This window comes from Protopterus annectens, chromosome 3.part1, assembly GCF_019279795.1.
Source record: "Protopterus annectens isolate FY-2018-M chromosome 3.part1, PAN1.0, whole genome shotgun sequence".
Lineage (NCBI taxonomy): Eukaryota > Metazoa > Chordata > Ceratodontiformes > Protopteridae > Protopterus > Protopterus annectens.
Window position 1 is genome coordinate 171112713 of NC_056732.1, and position 25490 is coordinate 171138202.

At 43.0% G+C, this 25490-nt stretch overlaps 1 protein-coding gene across 9 annotated transcripts in view; it reads right to left on the reverse strand.

Moving 5' to 3' along the window:
• Positions 1-25490, reverse strand: part of ARHGAP12 (Rho GTPase activating protein 12) — a 1910410-nt gene that overhangs the window by 760545 nt on the left and 1124375 nt on the right. For all 9 annotated transcript variants that reach the window (XM_044066697.1, XM_044066699.1, XM_044066698.1 and 6 more), the window contains one exon: positions 12923-13045. In XM_044066697.1, the coding sequence (XP_043922632.1) occupies positions 12923-13045 (123 nt within the window). The remainder of the gene's footprint in view (positions 1-12922; positions 13046-25490) is intronic.

The following is a 25490-nucleotide window of genomic DNA, read 5'->3' on the forward strand; positions in this document are numbered from 1 at the left end:
CAACCAGTAAAACAGGATATGCAGGCTACTGAAAATGCATTTAGACAGGAGTTTTAGAACTGTACAGTGAGTAGTACGCAAAAGAATAGCAACTTCTAGAATTCAGCACCCCTCAAACTCCAATCCAGCCTAGGACAGTGTACATTTTGGACAGCATACCTCTTCAGTACTGCCTGTTCTGTTAAATGTTTCACTGTATAATTAAAAGGACAAATTATAAAACTGATGGAGAGGAGGTCCTGATGTAGTGATTACAGCCATGACTACTCAGTCCTGATCAAAATAATGTTTAACAACATATGTCTTGGCACCCTTCTTGGATGCCTGGCTATACCCTTGCCTTTGTGTGATGACGTTTAAGGCCAAAGGAAGAGGAGGGTTCTTTACAGAAGAGCTGAAGTAAAGCACCTTTTAAAGGAGCTGCTTGTCACAGCCTCCCCCTCCCCCAACAAGATTATGATAAGCAGAAATACCAGACATGCATCATTATCATACTATAACCAAGATGTGAAACATACAGGTGTTTTAGGCAAATCGGGAGTACCTGCATGACTGAATGAGAAAGCTGAAGAGAACAGTGTGACTCAAGAACCTCTTACCCTTGGCAGTGCAAGTCTGTCAGGTAGAATTCTTGGGTCTATATCACGGCATCGAAAAGGACGTTAATCGAAAGGCTTTGATATTGAAAATGACGTTCATTGAAATGTGTTTTGTGAGATCGCGGTACAGTGAAGATCATAAATTTTGCCCTTTCCTCACTGTAGTATGATCTTGGAGGTGGTATATATAATTAGTGGGGGGGACAGACCCCGACAACAGCAACTTCGATGAATGGCATTTGTTATTTTCAAGCCGTTCGATTAAAGTCCTTTTCGATGCCGTGATATAGACCCGAATGCTTCCTGATCCCTCATCTAGGAAATCCAATAGGATCAGAGATTCTAAAGCAGGAATCAGATGACTTGAAGCCAGTTGTCACCCAAAATAGGTGGGTGGGTTTTTTTTGTTTTTTTTTTTTACTGCAAAGGATGTCAAAATTCACCTGTAGAGCTTTGCATTCCTCCAGTATCAAGGTGAATTTTTGGCATTCATATCTCAAATGTATGAGTGGAGATCCAGTCATAACCCTTTGTGTGTGTGCCTAACATTTTGTTTCTCTTGTTAACCATTAGCTGCCCCTTTCCTTCTTATCTTTATTTTTCAATAAAGTTGGAGAACATATAACAATACTAAAAAAAATAGAGAATCTGTAATAGTCAATGTTGAGGTGCCTAAAGGCTCCAAAGACAGTATTTTAATAACTACATTCCAGGGGTAGGATGACACAGGACTCCTCCTCCTCTTTTTTCTTCCTCAAGTATTTGACTAAGGCATTTTCAAGGAGTAAAGCAGGGAGAAAACAATAGTTAAGGATCAACTTCCAAATTCAAACAAATTCTTCAAATAAGAAATTGTCGGGCAGAGAGCTGGTAGGGAAGGAGGAATTATCCTTGTCTGAATGACGTTTGATTCCCTTCGTCTCACACACAGTTGAAAATTCTGTGAGGAAGGGAGAAGGCCTCTAACAGCTAACACACAATCACCGCTGTGCACATTTCAAGCAGGAGTCTAAGTTATGCTGGCTACATGGCCACACAAAACAACAGCATTAGAGCGCAAACATGTAACATGGACCCAAGTGCCAGGAACATAAGAAGTCTGGAGGATGCCTGGCACTTAACTTTTTACTGTTGAATGGTGTTATCCTGCACCTACCCAGCCATCTTCAACAACATGCTGGAAAGACTGAAAACATAAGGCATGGGAACAAGGCATGCAGGCCTGAATATGACCAAGTAATAAACCTCTAGGAAATTGCTGTGGAACATTCTTTACTCCTACGCATGAGGTGGGGAGGCAGGAGTGTTCATCACACTCACACCCTTGTTCCTAATACTAATAACCTGGGAGAATCTCTCTGATGGTAACCACGATAATCCACAAATGACTGGAAGGTCAGACTCACTCTTCTCTCTTTAGAGAGCCACAACCATACGAGTATAGGTGGTGAAGGTCACAGCAACTTTGATGGTCTGTGCAGCAGAGCAGGTTTGGGCTTAAACCTAGGTTCTATATCATCTTAGAGTTCTGACCCATCCCTAGTTCTGTGAGTCAGTCCTGAGTTTACCATGTATGCCCGATGTCCCAATGCAACCATTAGCAATGTCCTTGTTTCAAGGAGCATATTCTCAAATCTGTACTACAGTCTGAGGTGCTGCACAACAGGAATTAGATTTGATTACTGGACCATGCTGCATTTGCGGCACTTCCGATTTAAACAAGAGCTGCAAATATTTCCATGGGATTTTTTCTTAATTCAGCTTGCAAGAACACTGCAGCCATTGGTTTGCAAGGGACCTTTTGGCCCTCTCTGTAGCATGTTCTTATTGGCACACTGGGGGCAGTATTTCATCTTCAGCTGGGAAAAAAGTAACAAGTCCATGGTGAATTGTGCCTATAACAATAAAAGGCTGGATTGTTTGTTATTTCACTCAGAAGTTTGCAAAGGCTGTGAAAGAACTAGTGGAGGGCAGGGTAAAGGGGTGAAGACCACCACATCTTTTGGTGAACTTCTAATCCATTCCACTTTTCAGGAGGAGCTGGGGCTGTGGTTTTGCACATGGGAGGCTGTTAAAACTCCTTGCTTGTTATAAGACAGAAAACGTTGCCCTTAAAAAGTAAGGAACAAGTCCATAAAACATTGTCAACTCTTGCTTCTTCAATCATGCATAGCTGTATGTGGAACAGGGTAAGAGAATGGTGACTGGAAGAGTTCAACACAGACACAAGGGGTTTTGTTCGTATGCTGCACTTTGCTGAACAGCAAATCAAGCTGCCTTTGTTACTGATTAAGTCTGAAAAAAGAGAAATTACTGCCTACGTGCAGAGGTCAAAGTGTGTCGAGCAGGGGAATGAAAAGCATTAAGTGCAATGTTTCTGAGTGTAACTTCTCCTTACAAGTTCCCCTTAAATCTGCTGTTTAGGCGTTTCACAAACGAAAATAATCTGTAAAGAAAAATAAAGAAAATAACAACAAACTTCATATATTAGCATACAAAAGTTGAAAATCTTGCAGATGTTAAAGGAAATATTTTAGAGACCCGCTTTGAAAAAAAAAAAAAAAAGATATCAGGTAATGTCAATAATTTTATTAAAGATTACAAATGTTTTCCTAAATGTGAGCTATGCAACAAGCTATCCAACCTAAATGTGAGCTATGCAACAAGCTAGCCAACCTAAATGCGAGCTATGCAACAAGCTATCCAACCTAAATGTGAGCTATGCAACAAGCTAGCCAACCTTTCCTGGCCTGACAGAAGGCTATGAAAAGCTGATCTGATTTTCAACAATTCTCAGTCCTCTTCAAATAGAAACGCAACTGTCTGTGTACATCCAGGCAATGTAGTGTGTACTCTCTTTTGTTTGAAAAACTGGGAAAAAGGAATGGAAGTTGAATAGACTGACTAAGGTTAGTTTCTGAGGCTATTTTTAGGAGTGAATGAAGGATCGGTCCCGGACAGTTACCCTATCCTTGTGAAAAATCATGAAGGGAAGCTTAATGCAAAGAGCCTGCAATTCAGAAACCCTCTTGGCAAAGGTAATAGCCACCAAAAATGCCATCTTCCAAGGCAGAAACTTAATATCATACTTCGTGGCAGGTTCGAAGGGAGGTTGCGTCAGGGACTACAGCAGCAAATTAAGATCCCAAGGAGGAGACAGATCTCTGAAAGGAGGCCTGAGCAAGAACACACCCTGAAGAAAGGCCTTGCAGAGCCTGGAAGAAAACATGCGACTATCACTTAGGTGAAAGTTAGAAATAGCCACCAATTGAAGCTTAATTGTTGAGAAGCTCACTCCTTGCTGAAACAGAGAAGAAAGGACTGACAAAATGTCCAGAACAGGAGCGGAAAAAGGATCAATGTCTCACTGACAGGCCCAAAGAGAGAACCTCTTTCATTTGCTGGAATAAACCATGGATAAGATAGCTTAACCTGACTGGTAATCATTGGAATTGGTGGTACCATGCTGTCAGCCTCCAGGATTGATGGTCGGGGGGGGAGGAAGTCCCCAGGGATGGGAGATGAGATCCTGGGCTGGATCTAATATACACGGTGGATATTTCAGATGGGGAAAGAGGAGGGAGAACCAAGTCTGACAAGGCCAGAAGGGGGCAACGAGGATGAGGTGAGCCTTCAGGTGACAGGCTTTCTGTAAAACTATGGGAAAGAGACGTGTTGGAGGAGAGGCATAGAGAAGTCCCGGCGGCCAATCGTGAATCAGAGCGTGCCTTGGTGACTCCCCCGGTGGGGGGATCAGGGCAAAGTATTTGCTGCATTTGTGAGTGAAAAGGGATGCAAACATATCACAGCATGGAAGACCCCACTGGTCGAAACTCTGGCTTACCATTGACAGGTTCAGGGACCACTCGTGGGGACTCAGGATAGACCTGCTGAGCTTGTCTGCCAGCATGTTGGTATTGCCAGGGATATGCTTTGCAAGAAGAAAGCGCCAGGAGGACATTGCCCATTCCCACACTCTCATGGCCTCTCTGCACAGCGGATATGATCGTGTTTCCCCCGGCTTGTTGATGTACCAGACTACCGCCATGTTGTCAGCCTGAATTACTACAGTCCCAAGAGGGAGACAGTCCTGGAAGGCTTGCAACAATAGGAGGACAGCTGTCATCTCTAGGATGCTGACGTGCAACTTGGTCTCAGAGGGAGACCATGTGCCTTGAACCATCCTTCCCTGAAAATCCCCCCTACCTCAACAGGGAGTCATCCGTGGCCACTGTGGCTTGGCTTTGCGGAAGACAAAAAGGTCTCTCTAGCAGAAAGTCTTTGGACCAGAGCCACCACACTAAGTGGTGCCAGCAGACTCAAGATATCCGGATTGCCATGGACATGGCTCTGAACTGATTATGATTTTCCCTCAGCTGAAGTGCAGGAACCTCTTGGAGCGCCTGTTGATTTTTATGTGATAGTACGCATTCTTGAGATCTATTGAGCACATCCAATCGTTCTTGTACGGAAGGGGAAGAATGGACCGAACAATGACCATCCGGAACTTTTGACTTCTTGACCGATAAATTCAACCTGCTGAGGACCAGAATGGGATGCAGGTCCCCTGTTTTTTGAGGCACTAAAAAGAAGCAAGAGGAAGTACCGGATCCTTGCCCTGTTGGGACCTCCTGAATGGCTCTTTTTTGAAGGAGGTCTTGAACATCTATGAGAGCTAACTCCCTTTGGCAGGGTGGGATGTCCGGGAGTGACTTTTAGATTGGAAGGGGTGATCGAAGGGTATAAAGTATCCCCTGGACACAATGCTTAGCACCCACTGGTCTGAGGTAATAGCAGCCCAAACCTAGGGATGAAAGGAGATATGCCCCAGACTGCCTCCAGGGCAGGACAATCAAGCAGTGCTTCAGGAGCAGTGTTGAGGCTTCTCTAAGAAGGGTTCTCAGAAGCCCTGATTCTGCTGACCTCCTCTGCCTTTGAGGCAGCGACTGCCATCAAATCCCCTTCCCCGGCCAGAAGAGGATTCCTGAGGAGCATCTTGGAAGAAAGACTGCACCCTGTGGAACCATAGCTTCTTACTACCCTTCTGAGTCTTGGAGAAGGAACGTTAGGGAGCAGAAAACTAGATCCCTACTGTGAACAAGGTCTTTCCCTCATGCTCACTGCAGGTCAGTGTTTCCTTGACCGAAGGACCAAACAAAGTAGATCCATCAAACAGGGCATTGGTAAAGGACACCTTAAAGTTGTCCACAAACCAGCAATAGTGAAGCCAGGCAGGGCACTTAATAGCAATGTCTGTGCCCACTGCTCGTGAGGTGGCCTCGACCACATTTGAGATTTTTATTTTATTTATTTATCATTTGTTGACCGGGAAAGTCTGACTAGGTTCCACAGAGCCAGTTTTCAGCGGAGGCCCGGGGAGAAATGCTCCAGATGCATGTCTTTGGAATAGCAAGGGATGTGAGAGTGGAAAGCTTTGGAGAGATAAGTTTAAGGCTCTCTGGAGGCAACAACTCTGAAAGGGAAGAGGAAAGCCCCAACACCAAATCCTTTTGTAGCCGTGTGAAATGTGCCATATAATTAGTAGTCCTCAGTCCAAAGGTAGGGAGGCATACACATGCTTCCCAAAACAGTCAATTGGCCATGACTCTCTATTAGGGGGATGAACCACAGAGCTCTGTTCTGCAAGCTCTTTCTTGGTGACTGTGGCAACCACAGCAGCAACTACAGGGACACCATTATTCCAAAAAGGTCTGTCTTTCAGTGGAATTAGAAATTTGTCCACTCTCTTGGGGACTGGTTCTACTGTGTCTGGCTCCTTCCACACTGCTGGCAATGAGCTGGACTAGCTCATCCACAGGGGGAAACGCCCAGGAGGAAGACGGGCCTGCCCCAAACACCTTCAGGAACACAGATTTCTCTGAGGATAGGGTGGGGGAAGACCAACCACCCCGCTCTTTCAGGATCTCTAGTATGTCTCCAAAGGACACCTCCTCAGACAGTAGTCTGGGGGACCTGTCCACTTCCCTGAAATTCATTTCCTCAGTGAGGGACTCTTGAGGGGAGTCCAGGTGCCTCCTCTTGCATGTCCTCTTCTGAGGAGGCTTCTCCAACGTGTGGTCTCAGTAGGACTTGGAGGAGAAGGGTACACCCATGGGGATAATGCAATACCAGAAGGACTGACCCCGAACTAATGATGACTTGCCACCCAAAACAGAACCAGGCAGTGGTGGGTCCAGAGCAGAGGTAGAGGCTGCCACCCAATCGGAGATGGTCTTCTCTATCGCCCAGAAGGCAGACAGACTGGAAGAAGCCCCACCCTCATCCCCGCCTGTGAAGACCGACTGAGGTGGGTGGGGAGACCCCGTCACAGTAAAGACTTCCTGGATGATGTTGGTCCTGAGCTATCCAAGGCAGATGCCCCCAAGGGAAGGGAATGGTACGAAAACTCTGGACCGAATCCTCCCCTCGGTGGCCTCCGTGGATCTCTCCGAGCAAAGGCAATGCCAGCCCAGAGGGCAAGGAGGCTGAACCAGCCAGGGACTTAGGCGGTGTGGGGATGGGGGTACTACCAGACGCTGACGGCCTCTCCTTAGGTAAGCTCTGACCCTGGGGAGCCGAATATACATGAGTCGGATGGAAGGAAATGAGTTTTGATGTGGCTGAAGAGCCCCTAGGCAAGTTGCTAGGGGACAGAAGCAAGTCAAGTTCCATTTGGGCTTTGAGAAAGCTCCTTCATAATCTAGTCCACATCAGATGGAAGTAAACTCCTGATAACCAGGAGGAAACCGAAGAATGGCCTGAATGGGCTGACTGTCTGCGGTCCCTACAGGAGGACCTGCTGGACTGCCTCGGATCTGAATCTCTGGAAGGGGCCAGAGGAGTGATTATAACAATGGGCTCCGAGGAAGATTTCAGATAATGATGGCCTGGTTGAATCCAACTGCACTATGGACTCCACAGATGGATCCGATGGGCTCGTCAAATCCGAGGACGTTTTGGAGTTAATCAGATCTGAGGACCTCCGAGTCTCCAGATCCGACCAGGGTAGCCGAGGGTCTAGGAGCCGAAGACCCAGGAGCTGACTCCCCAGAGGTTGGACTCTGATCCAGGGAACAGGGATCTGAGAGTCTTGGACATTTAGCAGGGGAGCCCCAAGAGGAAGAGGGCTTCCTCTTGAGATCCAAAGGGGCTTTGGAGGGGGAAGCCAAGACCAAGGGACCTCCTTTAACAAGGCCTTTTAGAAGAAGCTTGTTTCTACGGTCTAGGAGAGCCCTAGGATTGACCCTGCACAGATATCGCATTCAACCTCTAAATGGAGCTCTCCTAGACAGCAGACACACTCCTCATGCATTTCGGCAGAAGCTAACTTCTGACCACATGAAGAGCAATGCCTGAAACCAGAGAGTTTGTCAAACAATCACTGACAAAAAATACAAACCCGCCAATACACACACACACACACACACACACACACACAAGGAAATGGAGAGAAAGTAACTAAGGAAGGGAAAAGGGCAGAAAAAAAAATAACAGACCAATGATCAGCTAAGGGAGGGGAGGGGAACCTACTACTAAACTAAACTAATCAGGAAAGAAAAAGAGATGAGAAAACCTCAAAAAAAAATACCCAAAAAGGCTACTTAACTGACTGAACAGCTCGAGCTGCAGAGAATATGTCTATTCACTGCTCGTGGCAAACGGGATCTGAGGATTATGGGTAGCAGGGGTCCCTGGGAGTGGAGGAGCTCGAGTTCAGGAGTTGTCGCTCACTCTGCTGGCTGAAATCCGAGGTCAGATCCAAGACCCATCTGTGATCAATAATGACAGGGATAGCATCAGACTGATGAGATTCCTCCTGGACTGACTGACAAATCAGGGTTCAACTTGACAGTCTAACCGAACCAAAAGAAAAAAATAATTCTTCCTCAGAATGTAGGGTAGAGTGTGTTATGTAGAAAGACCACTGAATTCAGCTTTTAAAGCTGGTTACTACAGTGGATGCAAAAGTGTTGAAGGGCAAAGACAGAGAAATGTAAAAAGCATCCAACTAGCCTTGGTGACTGCACCTATCAGTGCTGAAGGTCAGTGTAACTCCTACTGCAGTAGAAGACAACCCATTCCACTGTGCAAACACCAGAAATGGATTACCAAGGATAACATGACCACATAAGTGTGGTGAATGCTCAAGAATTAATACCTTGTGGAGGGATGACAAAGGTTAAAGTATTGCAGAATAAGGGGAATCTCACAGACAAAGAAAAGGCACAAATGCAGACTGCTAAAGAGGAAAAAAAGGGAATATCTGGATAATGTACATGAGTTTAGAAAGACTGTAATTAAGCAACTGTTTTTTGACAACTCCAGAGCACAAACACTCTTAAGACAAAGACTCAGGCAAAAGAAAAGTAGAAAGGGTTGTTGTTAAACCTAGGGAGCCTATAACAAGAAAAATAATTAGAAATCCAGTAAAGGTATTAGAGTTATTTCAGAAATTCTATGAAACTTGTATAAAGCAGAGGAATGTGGAAATCAAGAAAAAGTACTAATGGAAATACTGGAAGACTTAAGTATGACAAGGTTAGAGATAGAGGAGGTTCAACAATCAACAGCTACGATAGGAGGAGATGACACAAAAACAGTCAAGTACAGCCAATCTGAAGGAAAGTCTCTAGGAATAGATGGTACTCCTGTGGAAGTTTGGAAGCCAGGAAGGAAGGAAGGAAGAAAGTGATAAAGATCTGGAAGGTTTTATTTAACAATATTTTAAAAGGAGGAGAAGCACCAGCATCCTGGAGGAAAGATGTTGTGGCTGTAATGCCTAAAGACAGTAAAGACCCATCAGACCAGGCTTCATACAGGCCCATTTCAATTTTAAACCATGGTTTATAAACTGTTTATGTTTATAAGAGCTAAAAGAATGGCAAAGATTGTTGCCGAAATTAATAGACATGGATCAATGTGGTTTTGTAGAGGGGAAGCAAACATCTGACAACATTAATAGATCCAGAGAGAAGCTTGTGTTAGTGGGTCTTGATGAAAGGAAAGCATTCAACAGAGTAAGCGGCAATTTTACAAGTAGGGCAATGGAAGCATAATAATAAGGTTAATTAGAAGGATATATGAGGGATCTAAAGAAGGAAGATTCCTCTCTGTTAAATTGTCTGAGGAGAGGAACCAGGCAAGTCTGTCATTTTCCCCTTTGTTTACAGCCATCAGCAAAGAAAATAAGGGACTCAGAGATTCAAGGATATCTCTGGTATGGTAATCAAGAAAAGTTGGCATTACTTGTACATGATATTTTGTACATTGTAAAATCAGAAAAAAACACATCTCAGTGTTGTGAAACATTCTGAGACAGTTTTAGTTTTTTTTCGGGATATAAAATTAAAGATAAAACAAGGCTATATGTAAACTACATACCTAAACATGAATTGGTTCAGCAGTACCCATATTTACTTGGACACAACAAATGAAATATTTAGCAGTACAGGTTTAAAAGGATTTTGTTATGGCAGGTAAGGATATATAGGAAGAGACTAAAAAGATAATACAAAAACTGAGAAACTGGAAATGGAAACTCTTGTTTATGGATATGGCTAGCAAGATACAAGTAGTGAAAATGTGTTTAGCCCCTTTAGTTTTATATACGTCAGACATTTTTTTATCAACCAGATGAAAAGCTGTGGATAGCAATTGATAAAGAGTTGACGGATTTTATCTGGGAGGGGAAGGGGTCAAGAATCAAGTAAGATAAGCTGATCCTTTCAAGAGGACAAGGCTGTTTAGGACTTACTGATTTGAGGGAACACAAACAGAAAGCTATAATTCAAAGTGGAAAGGGGATGATGATGAAACAAGGGGTAAAATTCAAGAAATAAGGAAAGAGTGGGATTTTGTATGCAGATCCTTAAGGAGAACAGCAGCCATACAGAACATTATATTCATAAAGTAGCAAAATGTATTTTAAGAACTAAGCCAACAAGAGAATGGAGAAAAGAGATTCTGCCAATATGTATGACCACAATTAGGGGGTACAGATAATACGCAAGAGGGGGCTGGAATTTACTAGTGGAAACTGGAAAAGGAGAACAAAGATACTGGGAGCAAACAACTAGACAGGGAAAGGTGATAATACAATGGGAAGGGGCCAAGAAGCATTTGGACTGCATCCTTGAGACAGCCTTCCCTTTCAGGGACTGATATCAAGAGTATAGACAAAAAGAAAGGAATAAGGGACTCCTAAGTAAAAGACCTACTCTGGTAGAGTTTTTAGTTGAATCTAGAACAGAAGCTACTGTTAAAAAAAGGGATAATTAGTAGGGCATATAGATATTGCACAATAACTATAAGAATCGATCAGAGAAGGTTAAAAAAGGTTGGGAAAACAAAATGGATTAGCAATTTACAAAGAAACAATGGCAGAAAATGTGTATGGCTCCCAAACATTCAAATATTTTTTTCTCAGGTAGATGGCAAATGTTAGAGGTGTGATAAGGGAGAAAGAGGTAACTGGGAACATAAGTTTTGGGGTGTAATGAATTGGCAGACTTTTTAAAAAAAAGTCTACAGAACACTCTGTTGGAAATATTGGGACAGCAAATGGGTTGACTATGAAAATTATTTTTTTGGGCAGGGATAAAGGATCTGAATTGTCTAGCCATAGTAAGGCTTTGTTAAGTTTAATTCTGATTGCTGCAAAAAAAAGCAAATACTAAAAAATGGAAATCAAAATCTAAACCAACTGTATTTGAAGCAGTTAATACTCTTAACAGAGAACTGTAAGTGGGATCTTTAGGAAACAGAAGGAGCAAATGCACAGAAATAAAATTGTAATTGTAGGAACAATGCATGCAGAATAATATTTTGGAGGAGGGGTGAGGTTTAAGGGAAGTCAGGAATTGTACAATGTAGGTAATGCTGGACTAATAATTGTATAAAAGTATGTATGTGATGTATAATGTTTGTAACTGAGTACATGTTAACATGGTTTCTTTTATATAAATGTTTTATGCTTGCCTATGACTTAAGTGACAATTCAATAAAGGTGTTACAAAGAAGAATTAAAGCCTAGCAGGTAGGTGAAACTACACAAAAAGAGCAAAAAGTGGATCCTTTGCTTTCCACCAATCATTAATTTCATTGCTAAGAACTGGTCCACTAGCATCCACTGGGTGAGAAATGACCACTGGGAACCATGTCAGTCCTGTGCACATGCCCATGTTGCCAAGGGGTAAACACAAAATGGGCACTGCATGTTCACGGCTCTGCATGCAACATAATCATATACCTAAATCGCCTATAGACAGAACCTTCCTATGATCCATGGTCTTCACCAGCGGATTCTATATAGTGTGTGTGTGCCTATTCATACGTTCCCCAAACTCTCTCTCCCCAAGGACTGGCAAACAGGCTTAAGGCTCAGCATTCCTCTCCTCTTCCATACTAGCTTCAGCAGGTCTCCCAGCCATTAGCCAAACTCGGGTTGCCTAGACTGTAACCCATCTACAACCCCTTTTTCCCATTTTTGCACAAGGGGTCAAGGTGTCACTTCAGCAGTGACAGTCATCTAGAACAGATGCTTACTTCTCCAGGTGGCTAGCCCTGCAATTAGGGCTTTATTCCCCTGCACCAGAAAAGCAAGCTATACAAAGATGGTCTGATAGAATACACAGACTGCTGGGCACCAAAAGGAACAGTGTAGTAAAAAGCTGATTTTTTTTTAAATAAATGTTTTAAAATGAATGTGTCAGTCTGATGGTGTATTTGAAAATAATAAAGTATAAATAAAATGCAGTTTTTATTTTAATCACACTAAACTGCAGAGTAATCTCCCCAATATCACATTTTACTTAACAGAAGTATCAGTGGGTCAACAAGTAGCAAACTCACATCTGATGCTAGGAAGTGCAGTAGGCTGTGGGTTCTATTCTGATGCTGGAAGGGCAGAAGGCTGTGGGTTCTATCTCCACATCACATACCTATATTCATACTCAGATGCACAAATTGCAGTGCAGTAAGACTGGGTGCTGCACTCCTGAAGCAACATCCTTCAAACGAGGTCTTGACTTAAACAAGGGTACCATCTAATTATTTTGGTGATATTTCAGGTTGATGTCAAGAGTCAGTTGCCATTTGTTGAAAAATAAAAGGGGAGTGTCACCAGTTCCTGACCATGTCTTTTCTTGTCAACATGGCTATCTCCTCAGATTTCAAGGGCCGTAAGCTCAGTGGAATCTACCTGACCAACAAAACTAGAGGGACAGTCATACAGCTAGAGAGAAAGACAAGAGAGAGAGAGACACAAGCAATGATAGACAGGCAAAGAAGGCAAAAGACTAGACTAATTGCTCTACATATCTTACCTTCTCATTTGAATCCAGTACACATGTGCTGTGCCTCCATTTTGTTAACACTATAGGTTCAACTTTTCTGTCCAGACTTCTGCTTTTGGCAATTTCCCCTGGCTGTTGTGGCGAAATATTGTACTGTATGGAAACAAAACAACCAGGTCAGATAGATGGAAGTAGCATACACTTTAAAGATGTAACAAATTTTGGAATATGATGACATGGCCGTCTTTACATATATTACATATTCATTTACATTTACAGAAAGAGGTAAACCCATCATATGACGAGTACAGTATGACAGTTATGTACTTACCACAGCTTCAGATCTGGATGAATACATCTGTCCTTGGCAACCATTATGACTATGGCTGGCAGGACTTGGGTAGCTAAGCACTGGAGACTTTTGTGGGTTTGCTGGGTAATAACTATAATTGTTTCTAATTAAACAATAATTAAATTAATCATTCTTAATAAATAAATTACATTTATTTTCTGAGTGTATGGCAATACCACGACTTGAAGTTATACTTCTTATGCATCCAATAAATAAGAATATATAAATAAAAATAAAAATATGAATAAGAATGTGTAAATATTATAATAGTTTTAGTACAAAGAAATTCATCAGTTGTGCACTTTTTCAAGGATTTTATGAATCTTTGTTTAAATTGTGCACAACTGATGAATTTTTTGTACTAAAACTATTATAATATTTACACATTCTTATTCATATTTTTATTTTTATTTATATATTCTTATTTATTGGATGGATAAGAAGTATAACTTCAAGTCGTGGTATTGCCATACACTCAGAAAATAAATGTAATTTATTTATTAAGAATGATTAATTTAATTATTGTTTAATTAGAAACAATTAAAATTAATTTGCGGATGTGACGACCTAGCTATTTAAGCATTGTAAAATGAACTAGTGATTATCTTGAAAAAGCCTGACATAGACTCAGGCGAAAGCGCTTGTGTGGATATCACTTTTTACTGTTTGCCTGCACTTATTGTGTGTTGTTCGTGAATTAAAGAATCTATTCGTTTTACCCAGGAAGAGTTTATTGGATTTCCTTTTTCTCCTGCCTGTGTTTTACAAGTTTTTGTTGGGACTAAGTTCGTGTTGGGTAATAACTATGCTATCAGTCTGCAGACTACAAGCCTAGTCAATAACCAGAAGTTAGAATCAAACCCTGAACCTTGTGTCTTAACCATTATGCCAACCCCAAAACAACTGCTAGCGCCTCCTCTCTATTTATAATGCTTTGCAAAGTAATGTCCTCTTCGTATCTGTCTTGGGTTATACTACAGTGAAACAGAATAACTACAGATTCACCAAAACTCCCTCTAAGCCTTGTGCTTATTGATCACAGGTGGTTATATTAATGAAGAGGTACATATTCAAGTCTAATGCTATAGGTAGTAGATAACATTCTTATCTGACATGAGGATGGCCATCCTTATTAACCTACCCAGACTTCTAAACTTACCCTCCTGGGTGGTGTTATAGATCCCATCCTGTAGTATGAAGCCTTCACAGCCAAAGTGGAGCCATCATCTGCAACTGTATTTTTGAAAAAAGGCCTCAGATGTAGCCACCATATTAGTGAGCTTTAGGTATGTATGGCTAAAATTTGTTGTGCTCTTAACAAAACTTAACACAGTCAACCACATAACAATGGTAACCTTTGACATTATCTTGTCTGAAAAGGAAATTTTTGTGAATCGTTTCTAATGGACTTGACTCTCTCCAGAAAAAAATAAGCCATTTGTGTAAATCCATACAATGCATCAAATGTCTCTGTAGGTAGAATACTTAGGAAAGAAAACAGGCAGATGCATAGACCTGGTTAATGTTCACTTCAAGCACTTTCCTTAGCCTTAAAGGAAGGGTTGCTACGAGGATACTATCTCTGTGAAAGATTAGACAAAATGAGTTGATCCACAGAGGTCACTGCCATGAGAAAGAGAGTCTTCCATAACACAAATTTAATCCTGTCCCAACTTGCTGGCCTAAAGGGTGGAGGTGCTCTCCAAGATGATATGGGAGCAGGATCCTTAAAAGGTAATACTTATAAAGGAAGATACTCTGAAGAAAGGCCCTGAAATCGCTTAACGAAGGAAGCAAAGTAGAATTAGCTCCTGATGAAAGAGCTAAGTGAACCATAATGAACATAAGCCAGTTTAATACCTAAAAATATAGTTCAGCATGACTGGAAATGGAGTGGTAAAAATGCTAAAAATTTTAGTAGTAGGCTATATATAGGAATGTACTCATTTGCTTTTCTATGTTTTCACATACTGGCCACTAGACAGAAGTGAGAATCCAGACCGCGCTGGGTAATGAGTGTCTAGTCATTAGTGGACATGCAGTAATCATACTGTTAATCGAACAGTGTGAAAGTGTGGGTGAAGACTGATGGATGAGACAGCAGAGTACTGATGGGCTTCAACAGTATGGCTTTGCCATAAGAACAAAGCAGACGGAACCAGATCTTGCAACTCCTGTACAGGGCTAAGAGAAGGATCCTTCACATGCATTGCTTGGCCTTTGGAATGACCTCTAAAATCAAGAGTAATTGGGGGAAAGATAAACAGCCTTGGTGTCCAATCCTGCATGACTGCATTCCTGGGATGTTCCTCTTTCTAGGCAATGAAGGAACAGAAGTAGCTGTATGTACTGTTGGTTGAGGATGCACATAGGTCATAGCAAAAACTTCCAACAGTGTTGGGAAATGCTCCATGCTACAGCATGGCTTCGCCATAAGACCAAAGCAGATGGAACCAAATCTTGCAACTCTTGTAAAGGGCTATGAGAATGATCCTTCACATGCACTGCTTGGCCTTTGGAATGACCTCTAAAATCAAAAGTAATTGGGGGAAAGATAAACAGCCTTGGTCCAATCCTGCATGACTGCATCCCTGGGATGTTCCTCTTTCTAGGCAATTAAGGAACAGAAGTTGCTGTATGTACTGTCGGTTGGGGATTCATACAGGTCATAGCAAAATCTTCCAACAGTGTTGGGAAATGCTCCATGCTACTGATAGACTGAAGAGGTACCAGTGAGTACTGGATGAGACTGTCTGCTACAAAGCTGTCTTTCCTCAGATATGTCAGTCAGAAAGTGGTTTGCAGACAAAGCCTATCTATACCATATCTTCTTGACAATGTGCAGGACCATGCCCCCGCCCCCAAACACAAATACACATTTTTGATTCACCATTGCACAGCTGTATTCTCTGTGACAGTAACACACTGGGACACATGTCCAGTAATGCTTGTAAGGTTGAAAGGACTGTCCAAAGTATCATCTTCATGATGTGCTGTCTGGCTTCTGCACATGCAGCGTATATTCTGATACTGCCCCTACCTTACAGAAGTACCTGTACTAACATCACAAACTGGCCAGGGAACTTGATGGAGCTGCCCAGAGGTAGGTTCAGCACATGCAATCATCGCTGCATATGGTACTTCACAAAGTAGACTTCTTTACCATCAGTGTTACTGGCTATAAGAACTGATTCCAATGGACCTTCAATGTTTGAGGAGTATTCTCATGCAGAGCCTGCTGTAGGGAACAAAGCAAATGGTTTCCACTATGAGTCATAAGACCTTGAGAGACTCAAAGGTTGTGGCTAATTGAACTGAGTGAAATTAATCTCTGTATTTTGAAGAAGTAAAACCCTGTCAAAGGAAGTGAACACACTGCAAGAAAATTGTATACAATCTGCAACAAATGAATGTGACATTAAGTGGGATTCATCTGGGAATTTCCACAGTTCACTGCAACTCCTAAGGACTGGAATGAGCTCAGAAAGTACAGTTGTGCAAGAAGTTACCATAACAGTAGATGTCCTATTGATCACTGCTGCAGTACTCATAATGAATGGGTTATCACCACCAACATCCAACTGGGGTATCAAAGCTTTATCGTCCTAGAATCATAGTCTGAAGTGTGACCTCAGCTCGTAAGCGTATGGGTATATAGGCTTATGTACGACAGTAATTCCTCAGGCTATCTCCAAGCCAGCAGCCTGAAGGCCCTTGAAAGTGAGAGACTGGTCAGCTAGAAGGGTCGAAGAAAGAAGTGGAATGGAGGCCCCTTTTTTCTAAGATGCTGTCCACAATATAGGGACAGAGGGAGGAGAAACAGTGGCAGTGAGATTATGGATATTATACAGAAATAATCTAGAGAGGCAGGAGGGAAGGAAGGAATACTGCAACAGTGAACAGTAGGACATCTACTGCTATGGTAAATTCTTACACAACTGTACTATGTTCTGACTGAAATCACTGTTGGACTATTCATAAAGAAATGGGTGATTCTCAGAGCTGAAGGGGATTTAAGGGTGGCTGGTTAATGAGCTGCAGAACTGTCCATGAGGACCAAAAGGACTGATGTAGTGAAGGCAACCCTAGACCTTGAGAATACATCAATCCTGTAGTGTTTAGTGAAGGTGTGTACAGATGAGCAGTTCACAGCTTCTAGTATGGTCCTGTAGAAGGCCCCAGATGATGTCACTGCCCTGGCAGAGTCAGTTCAAGGGCATGAGGGCAAGGACTTACCATGTACAGAACATCTCGAGGAAATGGCCTTAGACATCCAGCTTGCAACAGTCTCTATAGACTTTAGTTGGCCCAATTTTAAGTGCATAAAGGAGACAAACAGTTGATCAGATTTTTCTAATGGATTTGTTTTTGTCCAGATAGAATCTTAACTGTCTGTGAACGTCTAGCGAGTGTAGCAATCTTTCCCCGGTTCTGCAGGTTGGAAAGAAAGTAGGGAGATTTATAGCCAGCTTAACTGACAGTTCATTCACTCCTTATAGACATGAAAAGGTTAATTCTCAAGGTCACCCTGTCCTTGTGAAAAATAAGAAAAGGTAGGATTGTCCATGAGAGCCTGAAGCACTAAGACTATCCTAGCTGAAGAATTATTAGGCAAAGTTAAGTTTTTCTAGCACAAAGCTGAAATCCCAGGAAGGGATTATGTGCTTCCTCAGTAGTCTAAGATGCAACACCCCTTTAAGGAATAACGACCTTGTGTCTGGACATAAGAGGAGGATTGAGAGGTTGATGTGCAGATGGCAGACATGTGATCTTTGATGGAAGAGAAGGTTAGGCACACGGATGACAGGCTGGAGTGTAGTAGTGACTTTTTCTCACATGTGATGACATCCGCCTGTAGTGGCAGTTTGTGGTAGCTGCCCCTAGAGAGGTGAAAAAGAAGAGGAAGCCAATGTTGTCTTGGCTAGAAGGGGGGATCACTAGCAAGAGTTCTGACTTTTTGAGCCTTTAGAAAAACACTTGGGATGAAAGGTAAAGGAGGAAGGGCGTAGAGGAATCTTCTGTCAACTGAAAGCATATGTCCTTCAGGCTGAGGGGCAAGGGCCCCTGATAGAAAAGAGGAGGAGCAGCTTATTAATCTATGAATCAAATAGGTCTAGCTGAGGTGTTCCCCAATGGTGGAGAATGTACAAGAAGAAATGTCTGTTGGTCCATTTGTGAGGGTCCTACCAAGGTCCTGCTTGGTGCATCTGCTAACATTGTCCTGTGATGGAAAATATATGGCTACTAAAGACATGTTTTTCTGGTTGGCAATCTTCCAAGCGGTTTGTGCTGATCTGTACAGTTGGTAAGATCTGGTTCCTTCTGGTCTGTGTGCCACATAGCTTTGCTGTTGGAATTGAACACCCGTAGGAGACCTGGCCACCAGACATGAGAAAATACTTTAAGAGCGTTGATGAGGGTCTTCATCTCCTTCATGCCGATGTGCACCTTTAGTAGTTTGGCTGCCATTTGCCTAAACCCAGTGTTGTGTCCCTATCCAGGCCCCCATGCCTCATCCAAGGCATCTGCATGCATTTAGTGAAGGGGTGGAATGAAGAAAAGCCTGGGGTTGAACATCACCTGGTCCCACCACCCTCAGAACTCTCTCCTGAGACAAGGTATTAGCGAGATTACTGTCTAGGGAGTGAGTGCTGGGACAAAACTGTTTTCAAGTACCTTTGGAATTTACTCATATGCAGTCTGGCTACAGGTAACTCTGGAATAGTTGGTGCCATAAATCCTAAGTCTCTTAGTATCTCTATAGTAAAGCATTTGGCTAAGGAAGGTCATGTTGTGAAAGTAATCTGCAAAGCTTTGCACTTTTTCCTGAGATAGGTAGACCTGCATCTTTATGGTGTCCAGTCTACAGCCCAGGAAAACTACATTCTGAGCTGACTGCAGGAAGGACTTGTAGTTGACAGTGAACCCCAACTGTGAGAGAAACTAGGGGGTTAGTTGGAATTGTTGCAGAGTATCTGAGGAGAGGATGCTTGGATTAACAAGTTGCCTTAGTAGGGAAAATATGGATTCCTTGTGTTCAACAATAGCAAATACTGGTGCCAAATACTCTGGAAAACGCTTGGGACTCTGGAAAGCCCAAAAGGCAAAACAATAAACAAAATGAGATGTCGCATCATAAAGCCTGAGGAATCTCCTGCAAGGGAGGCAAATTGGAATACACAGGTTAGCAACTTTTAGATCTAGACATATTAAAAAAGCCTGAGGCAGAATGAATGGAAGTAAAGTCTGCAAGAAAAGCATTTTAAAAGCTGAGACTATTAGAAAGGTATTTAGCAGACATGGGCCTAGTATGGGTCTCCATTGATCTTCTTTCATTGGAATTAAGAAACATCTGGAGTAAAAGCAATTTCCCACAAATCTCCAAGGTACTGGTTCTATTGTGCCTTGTACCTGACATTTACACAGGATGGGTGAATGCAAGTGCATGTGGTTGTGGGGAGGGGGTAGCATACCATTTAGAGGACTGATTTCTATCCAGGACATGGTGTATCCCTTTTTATAACCAATAGCCCTCATTGGTCTGTGGCAATCTTTTCTCAGGTGCATATTGACTGGGTAAGCTATTTTGAGAGTGGAAGGGGCTGGGTGGGGGACAGGTAGGGCATGAGACTTTGTAGATAGTCACAGAGATTCGTCTGCAAGGGGAGGCTTCCCAGAAGAGGAAGCTCTTTGTGATTTCTCTGGGAATCTCTTTCTGTGGGACCTCCTGCATTTTTGGCTGTGCCTAGGATATCCTCTAACAAAAGACGCTGGTTTTGTTGGGTAATTTCTCTGGTACCCTAGGTGTGGAGGTTAGTAGAAGCAGTCTGCAGTCTTTCATGGTTTTACCCTGTTCTTAGAGGGTTTGGAAAAGACGGGATGCCTGATATACAAACAGAAGTTTTTTGTCTAAAGGAGAACCTATAATTTTATCTTTCTCGATTGGTTGATTGCAGATCCAGGCATACCTACAGAGGACAGAACCAGTGGCAGCCGCTCTTTATGAGGCCTCTAAAGCATCACAGCTACATTGAATGCTGTGCCTGGCTTCTTGTATAACCTGATTAAGTAAAGACAACATTTGCTGTTTAGAATCTGTCCAATGTGCATCCACCACTACCTTGTATATGGAACTGAGGGGGGGGGGGGTATCAAATACTTGTTCATTTGGGTTTGGTAATTTATATCCCTGAATGCCACAGTACAGGAGGTATAAACATTTTAATCCACCTATCCACAGCTCTACTAACCTTATCTGAAAGGAGTGCACTGGCATTAGGTAGTAGCTTAGAAGGTTTATCAGAAGAGAGAAAGATACTGCAGAGGGGTCTGGCACAAAACTTTTACACAAGAATTTAAGATCTTCAGGGACTTTATAAAATCTGTCTGACCTTTTGGGGACAGGAGACTGAGTCAGGGGCAACAGAGGCGGTTTTAAAGGCATCCTAGAAGGCCTTAAGAACAGGGGGACTGGGAAGGGTAGGAATGCCCATTTCAAAGAGGATGTAGTATCTTTTCTGAACCTCTAATCTGCCTAAACTCCCAATCAAAATATTTCATCATGTTTAATATTTTCGCTCCAAAAGAAGCTTCTTCCACGAGAAACTCAGAAGAAAGTGCATCTTCATCTGTTGAATGGACATGTTCAGGGGACAGGATATGAGTATGAATACACCAGGGAATGGAACGATCTGAATCAGTAGCTTCCTCATCTTCAGAAATAGATGAATCAACAGCAACCTTTGGGGAGGGGGGGGTGTAAGAAAAGGATGGTATCTTCAGGGCCATAATGGCCTTGTAATAGGTCTTGAGAAAAGTCTATCCTCACTCCTTCTCCCTAGGAGGACAAGGGGGAGAAGTTACAGGTTTAGTTTTTTGGTGTTTATTCTTTGGCATGACATCCACCTGAACCAAATGTGGTGGTTCAGATCCCTGATATAACTCAATAACTTTACTTGGGATCTTCTCCCTAACTAGTATCTGGGGGATGTCCTCTGGACCCTATGAGATAATGATATATGCTTCAGTTTTATCCACAGGTTCTGCAGTAATAACCTCCATCAATGCCATATCAGACACCAACTGGGTCTGAGAAGGAACAGGATGTACCATGAGTTCTGAAATCTCAGTGGGTACATCGGAGTCAAGAGTTAACAGGGTTTCTGGCCTAGGTCTTTTACGCTACTTCTTAAGAGGTAATGGTATATCCGGGTAAGTGGAATCAAACATCTTTTTAGTGGGCCAAGTGTTTAAGAAGTTGGGTCTCCTGAAAAGTATTAAGCAAGAACAAACTGTATCACAATGTCTTAGATACAAACAACTGGCAAATGGAACAGGTCTTGCTGCTGTGTTTCGCTCCTAAGCGGAAAAGACACCAGGCATGAAAGTCTTTGTGCAGAATTTGCCTATTATACAAAGATACTGCGTATGTAAGTCTTTGTATGGAATTTGCCTCCCACAATCACATTTACCCCTCCTAGCTAACATCTAATACTGGTAAGCAAAAACACTTTAGAAGAGCAAAGGAAGGCTCCCCAATGGGACACTTATCTGTTTACTCAAAGCAATAGTACCAACGACCAAACTACAATCAGTCTGAAGGATACACCACCTGCGTTTGGGCTGGCAGTGAGATATTCTGGGGAATTATACTTGTACATCTGCCTATATACCCCTACATTTATGAGCTGACGTCACACAGCTGTAAGATACTGGGAAGGTAAAGCTCCGTTATCCTGGCTTTTCATCAATGGTGCTAACCCATTCATTATGAAAACTGCATCAGACTTCTGCACTTTAAAAAAAAAAAAAAAAAAAAAAAAAAAAGGTTTCTTCTTGTCAGGTTGTCATACAGTTGTCCACAAAAGGAAAAACCCTGACCCTTTCTTGATTCTGCTTTGTTGCAACAGACACACACACAATGTCTAGGAGATGGAGGTGATACCAAAGGAAAGCATCCTGAACTGAGAAGGACCATCACCTACTCGAAAGTAAAAAAACCTACTGTATCCCTTCCTAGTTTTTTTATACGTATGCAAGTGTCCTGGAGGTCGAAAGAGAAAGAGTAGTTGTGTAAAATCTTGCCATAGCCATAGATGTCCTTCCCATCCATGTTGCAGTATTCATAACCTTTGGGTTAGCCTTCACCTAGTGACCCAAACTTCTGGCCAGTATATAAAAGCTTTAGTCACTGCAAGGTACATGGGACATCTGACGTTGGCCACAGCGTGTGTGGGCCATAAAATTGACGTCTGAATGTACCTTCCTCAGAACTGAATGCCCCAGTTGGACCCTAGTCCCAGGATAGCTGCACAAGTCCTGAATCATCCAGCAAAGCTTTTTCTTTTTCAAGGGGGTAGGAGGGTGGGATAGAATACTGCAACATGGAAGAGAAGGACATCTATGGTTATGGTAAGATCTGACACAACTATTCTATGTCCTTCTATTTTCATGTTGCAATATTCATAACCTCTGGTTAAATGCCCATAGCTCAAAGGGAAGAAGAATAGGGTGGTTTGGAACTATTTTCTAAAAATCCATGCAGGATTGCCCTAGCAAAGTCTGCTCTAGATCGGGAGATGTGGTACAGTCTGTAGTGTTTGGTGAAGGTATGGTCAGATGGCCAGGTAGCTGCTTCTAGAATAGAAGCAGTGTCCAGCCCTTTGAAAAATGCTCCACAGGAGGCCATGGCCCTACTGGAATGGGCTTTTAAGTTGGCGTTTGACATGATAGGTATAACAAAAGGAGATGGCTTTAGAAATCCAGGTAGAGACAGTCTGCTTTGTCACAGCTTTTCCCACAGCCCTGGGGTGAAAGGAGGCAAACAGTTGCTCTGATCTCCTAAGGGATTTGGTCTTGTCAAGGTAGAATCTTAGTTTGTGAACATCATGGGAATGCCAGACTATCTTGCTGTCATTCTGGAGTTGTGGGAAAAAGGTGGGGAGATGGATACACTGGTTCAGGGACAACTCATTGACCACTTAGGCATAAAGGATGGGTTAGTCTGTAGGGTTACCCTATCCTTGTGGAAGATTAAAAAATGGTGGGATGACCATGAGGACCTGGAGCTCTGATATTCTCCTAGCTGATGTCAGGGCCACCAAAAACAATTTTCCAAGATCAGTACTTTAGAGAGGCTTGTAGCTGCTGGCTCAAATGGGGCAACGGTGAACTTCTCTAACATACAGTTCAGGTCCCAGGGCAGTGGAACTGGCCTCCTGGCGGGCCTGAGATGTAGAACTCCTTTCATGAATAATTTCAGTTGAAGTCTAGAAGCAAGTGGAGGGTCAAGAGGCAGACAAGTAGAAATAGCAGCAAGGTGGGCTTTAACAGAGGAATATGCCAACCCTACCTGCAACAATTCACACAGATAAGACAGCACAAAGGGGGCCTCTCCTTGAAATGGATCTAGCTGTCTTTTTAGACATCAAACGGAGAGCATTTGCCATTTGAACAAATAGGATCTCCTACCATTAGGTTTCCTGGCCTCCTGCAGGACATTTAGCATGTCCTCAGAGTAAAGGTGTTTGAAAGGGATCAAAACTTATCACCCACAGGGTTAGGCTCAGAGATTCCAAGCAGTGATGGATTAGGGATCCCTTGTCCCATGTGAGTAGGTTGACTCTTGTGATGATTGCCTCTGGCTAAATGCAGAAGGAGGGGACATCAGTGCTGTCTTGGTCAAAAGGGAGTCACCAACAAGATTTTTGGTTTGTCCTGTTGAATTTTTGTTAGGACTTTTTGTAAGAGGTGGAAGGGGGGAATGAGTACAGAAACATCCCCTTCCATGAGATACAGAATGCGTCCATCATCCTAGCTAAGGGGGAGGGTGTCCTGGTACAAAAATGTAGAAGTCGTCTGTTCAGAGGGGTGGCAAACATATCTATTTGTGGCATACTCCACCTGTGGACTACGTCCAGAAACACAACCCTATGTACCACCCACGCATGGGATTGTGACATGGACCTGCTGAAGATGTCTGCCTGAGTGTTCTGAGCTGAGGGGATATAGACCGCCTGCAGAACGACGCCATGCTGGGCCTGGAGGTCAACTCTGCATAGCAAGTATGATCTTGTTCCCCCCTGCTTGTTCCCATACCAAAGAACAGTGGTGTTGTCCATGAACAACCTCAGGGGTCCTTGCTTCAGAATAACTTGGAAGGCCTTCAATGCATTGATGACAGCCCTCATCTCTTTCATGTTGATGTACTCCTCCTTGAAGGGGCCTGTCAACATGCCTTGCACCTTTAAGCTGCCCACAGCAGCTCCCCAATCTAGTTGTGAAGCATCTGTGTCCATTTCCTGGAATGGAGTTAGGGGTTGCAAGGTAAGAGACTTGATCCACCCACCAAAAGATCTCCTTCCTTAGGCATGGTAGGAAGGGAATGGTATGGTCCAAGGGGTGGGAGTGTTGGTTCCATGTGTGCCTCAGGTACCACTGAAGATGCCACTGGCAAGACTCCACATGAGAAAACATGGGGATTGTAGAAGCCATGTACCCTAAGAGTCTGAGGTATTCTCTTGCTGTCATTGCAGGGGTGTGGATGACAGACAACAGGTATTCATTCAGGCTTTCCACCTGTTGTGGTGAGAGGAATGCCATCATAATGTCTGTCCTGATCCTGCACCCCAGGAAGACTTGGTCCAGGGAGGGGTTTAGGCTGGATTTGGGGAAGTTGATAGTGAAACCCAGAGACTGCAGAACAGAAAGGACTGTCTGGAGATGTTTCTGGACGGTACTGTAACAATCTGTAGAATTTAGGGATAAGGGACACAAACAAATGTTTCAAGTCCTGTAGCTCTTTCTCCTTCTGTTGAAGGGTTTTGAAAAGTTAGCCACTTGGGCCCCAAACAAGACAGTATTGTCCAGGGAAGCATCTTGAAGTTTAGTTCTGATATAGTCACGTAGGGGTTGAAGCCTCACCCAAGATTACCTTCTGAGCACTGAGGCAGAAGCTGCAGATTTGGCCAAGGCCTCTGCAGCATCATAACTGCATTTGATTGAGTGTCTTATCACTTGTGAGGACAAGGAGATCAGGTTAGAGATTTGTGACTTTGTGGCCAAATCAGGGAGATCAGCCAAGAGCTTTGAAGCCAGACTCAAAATGGCCAGACTGTACTTAGACATGCATGTCTGGCAGTTGATGGCCCTAATGCTAAAGTGGCAGAGGTGTACACCTTCTTGCCAAGTGTCTCCATAGTTTTTCCGTCCTTATCAGTAGGAAGGACAGAGGTAGAGGGTAGCAGT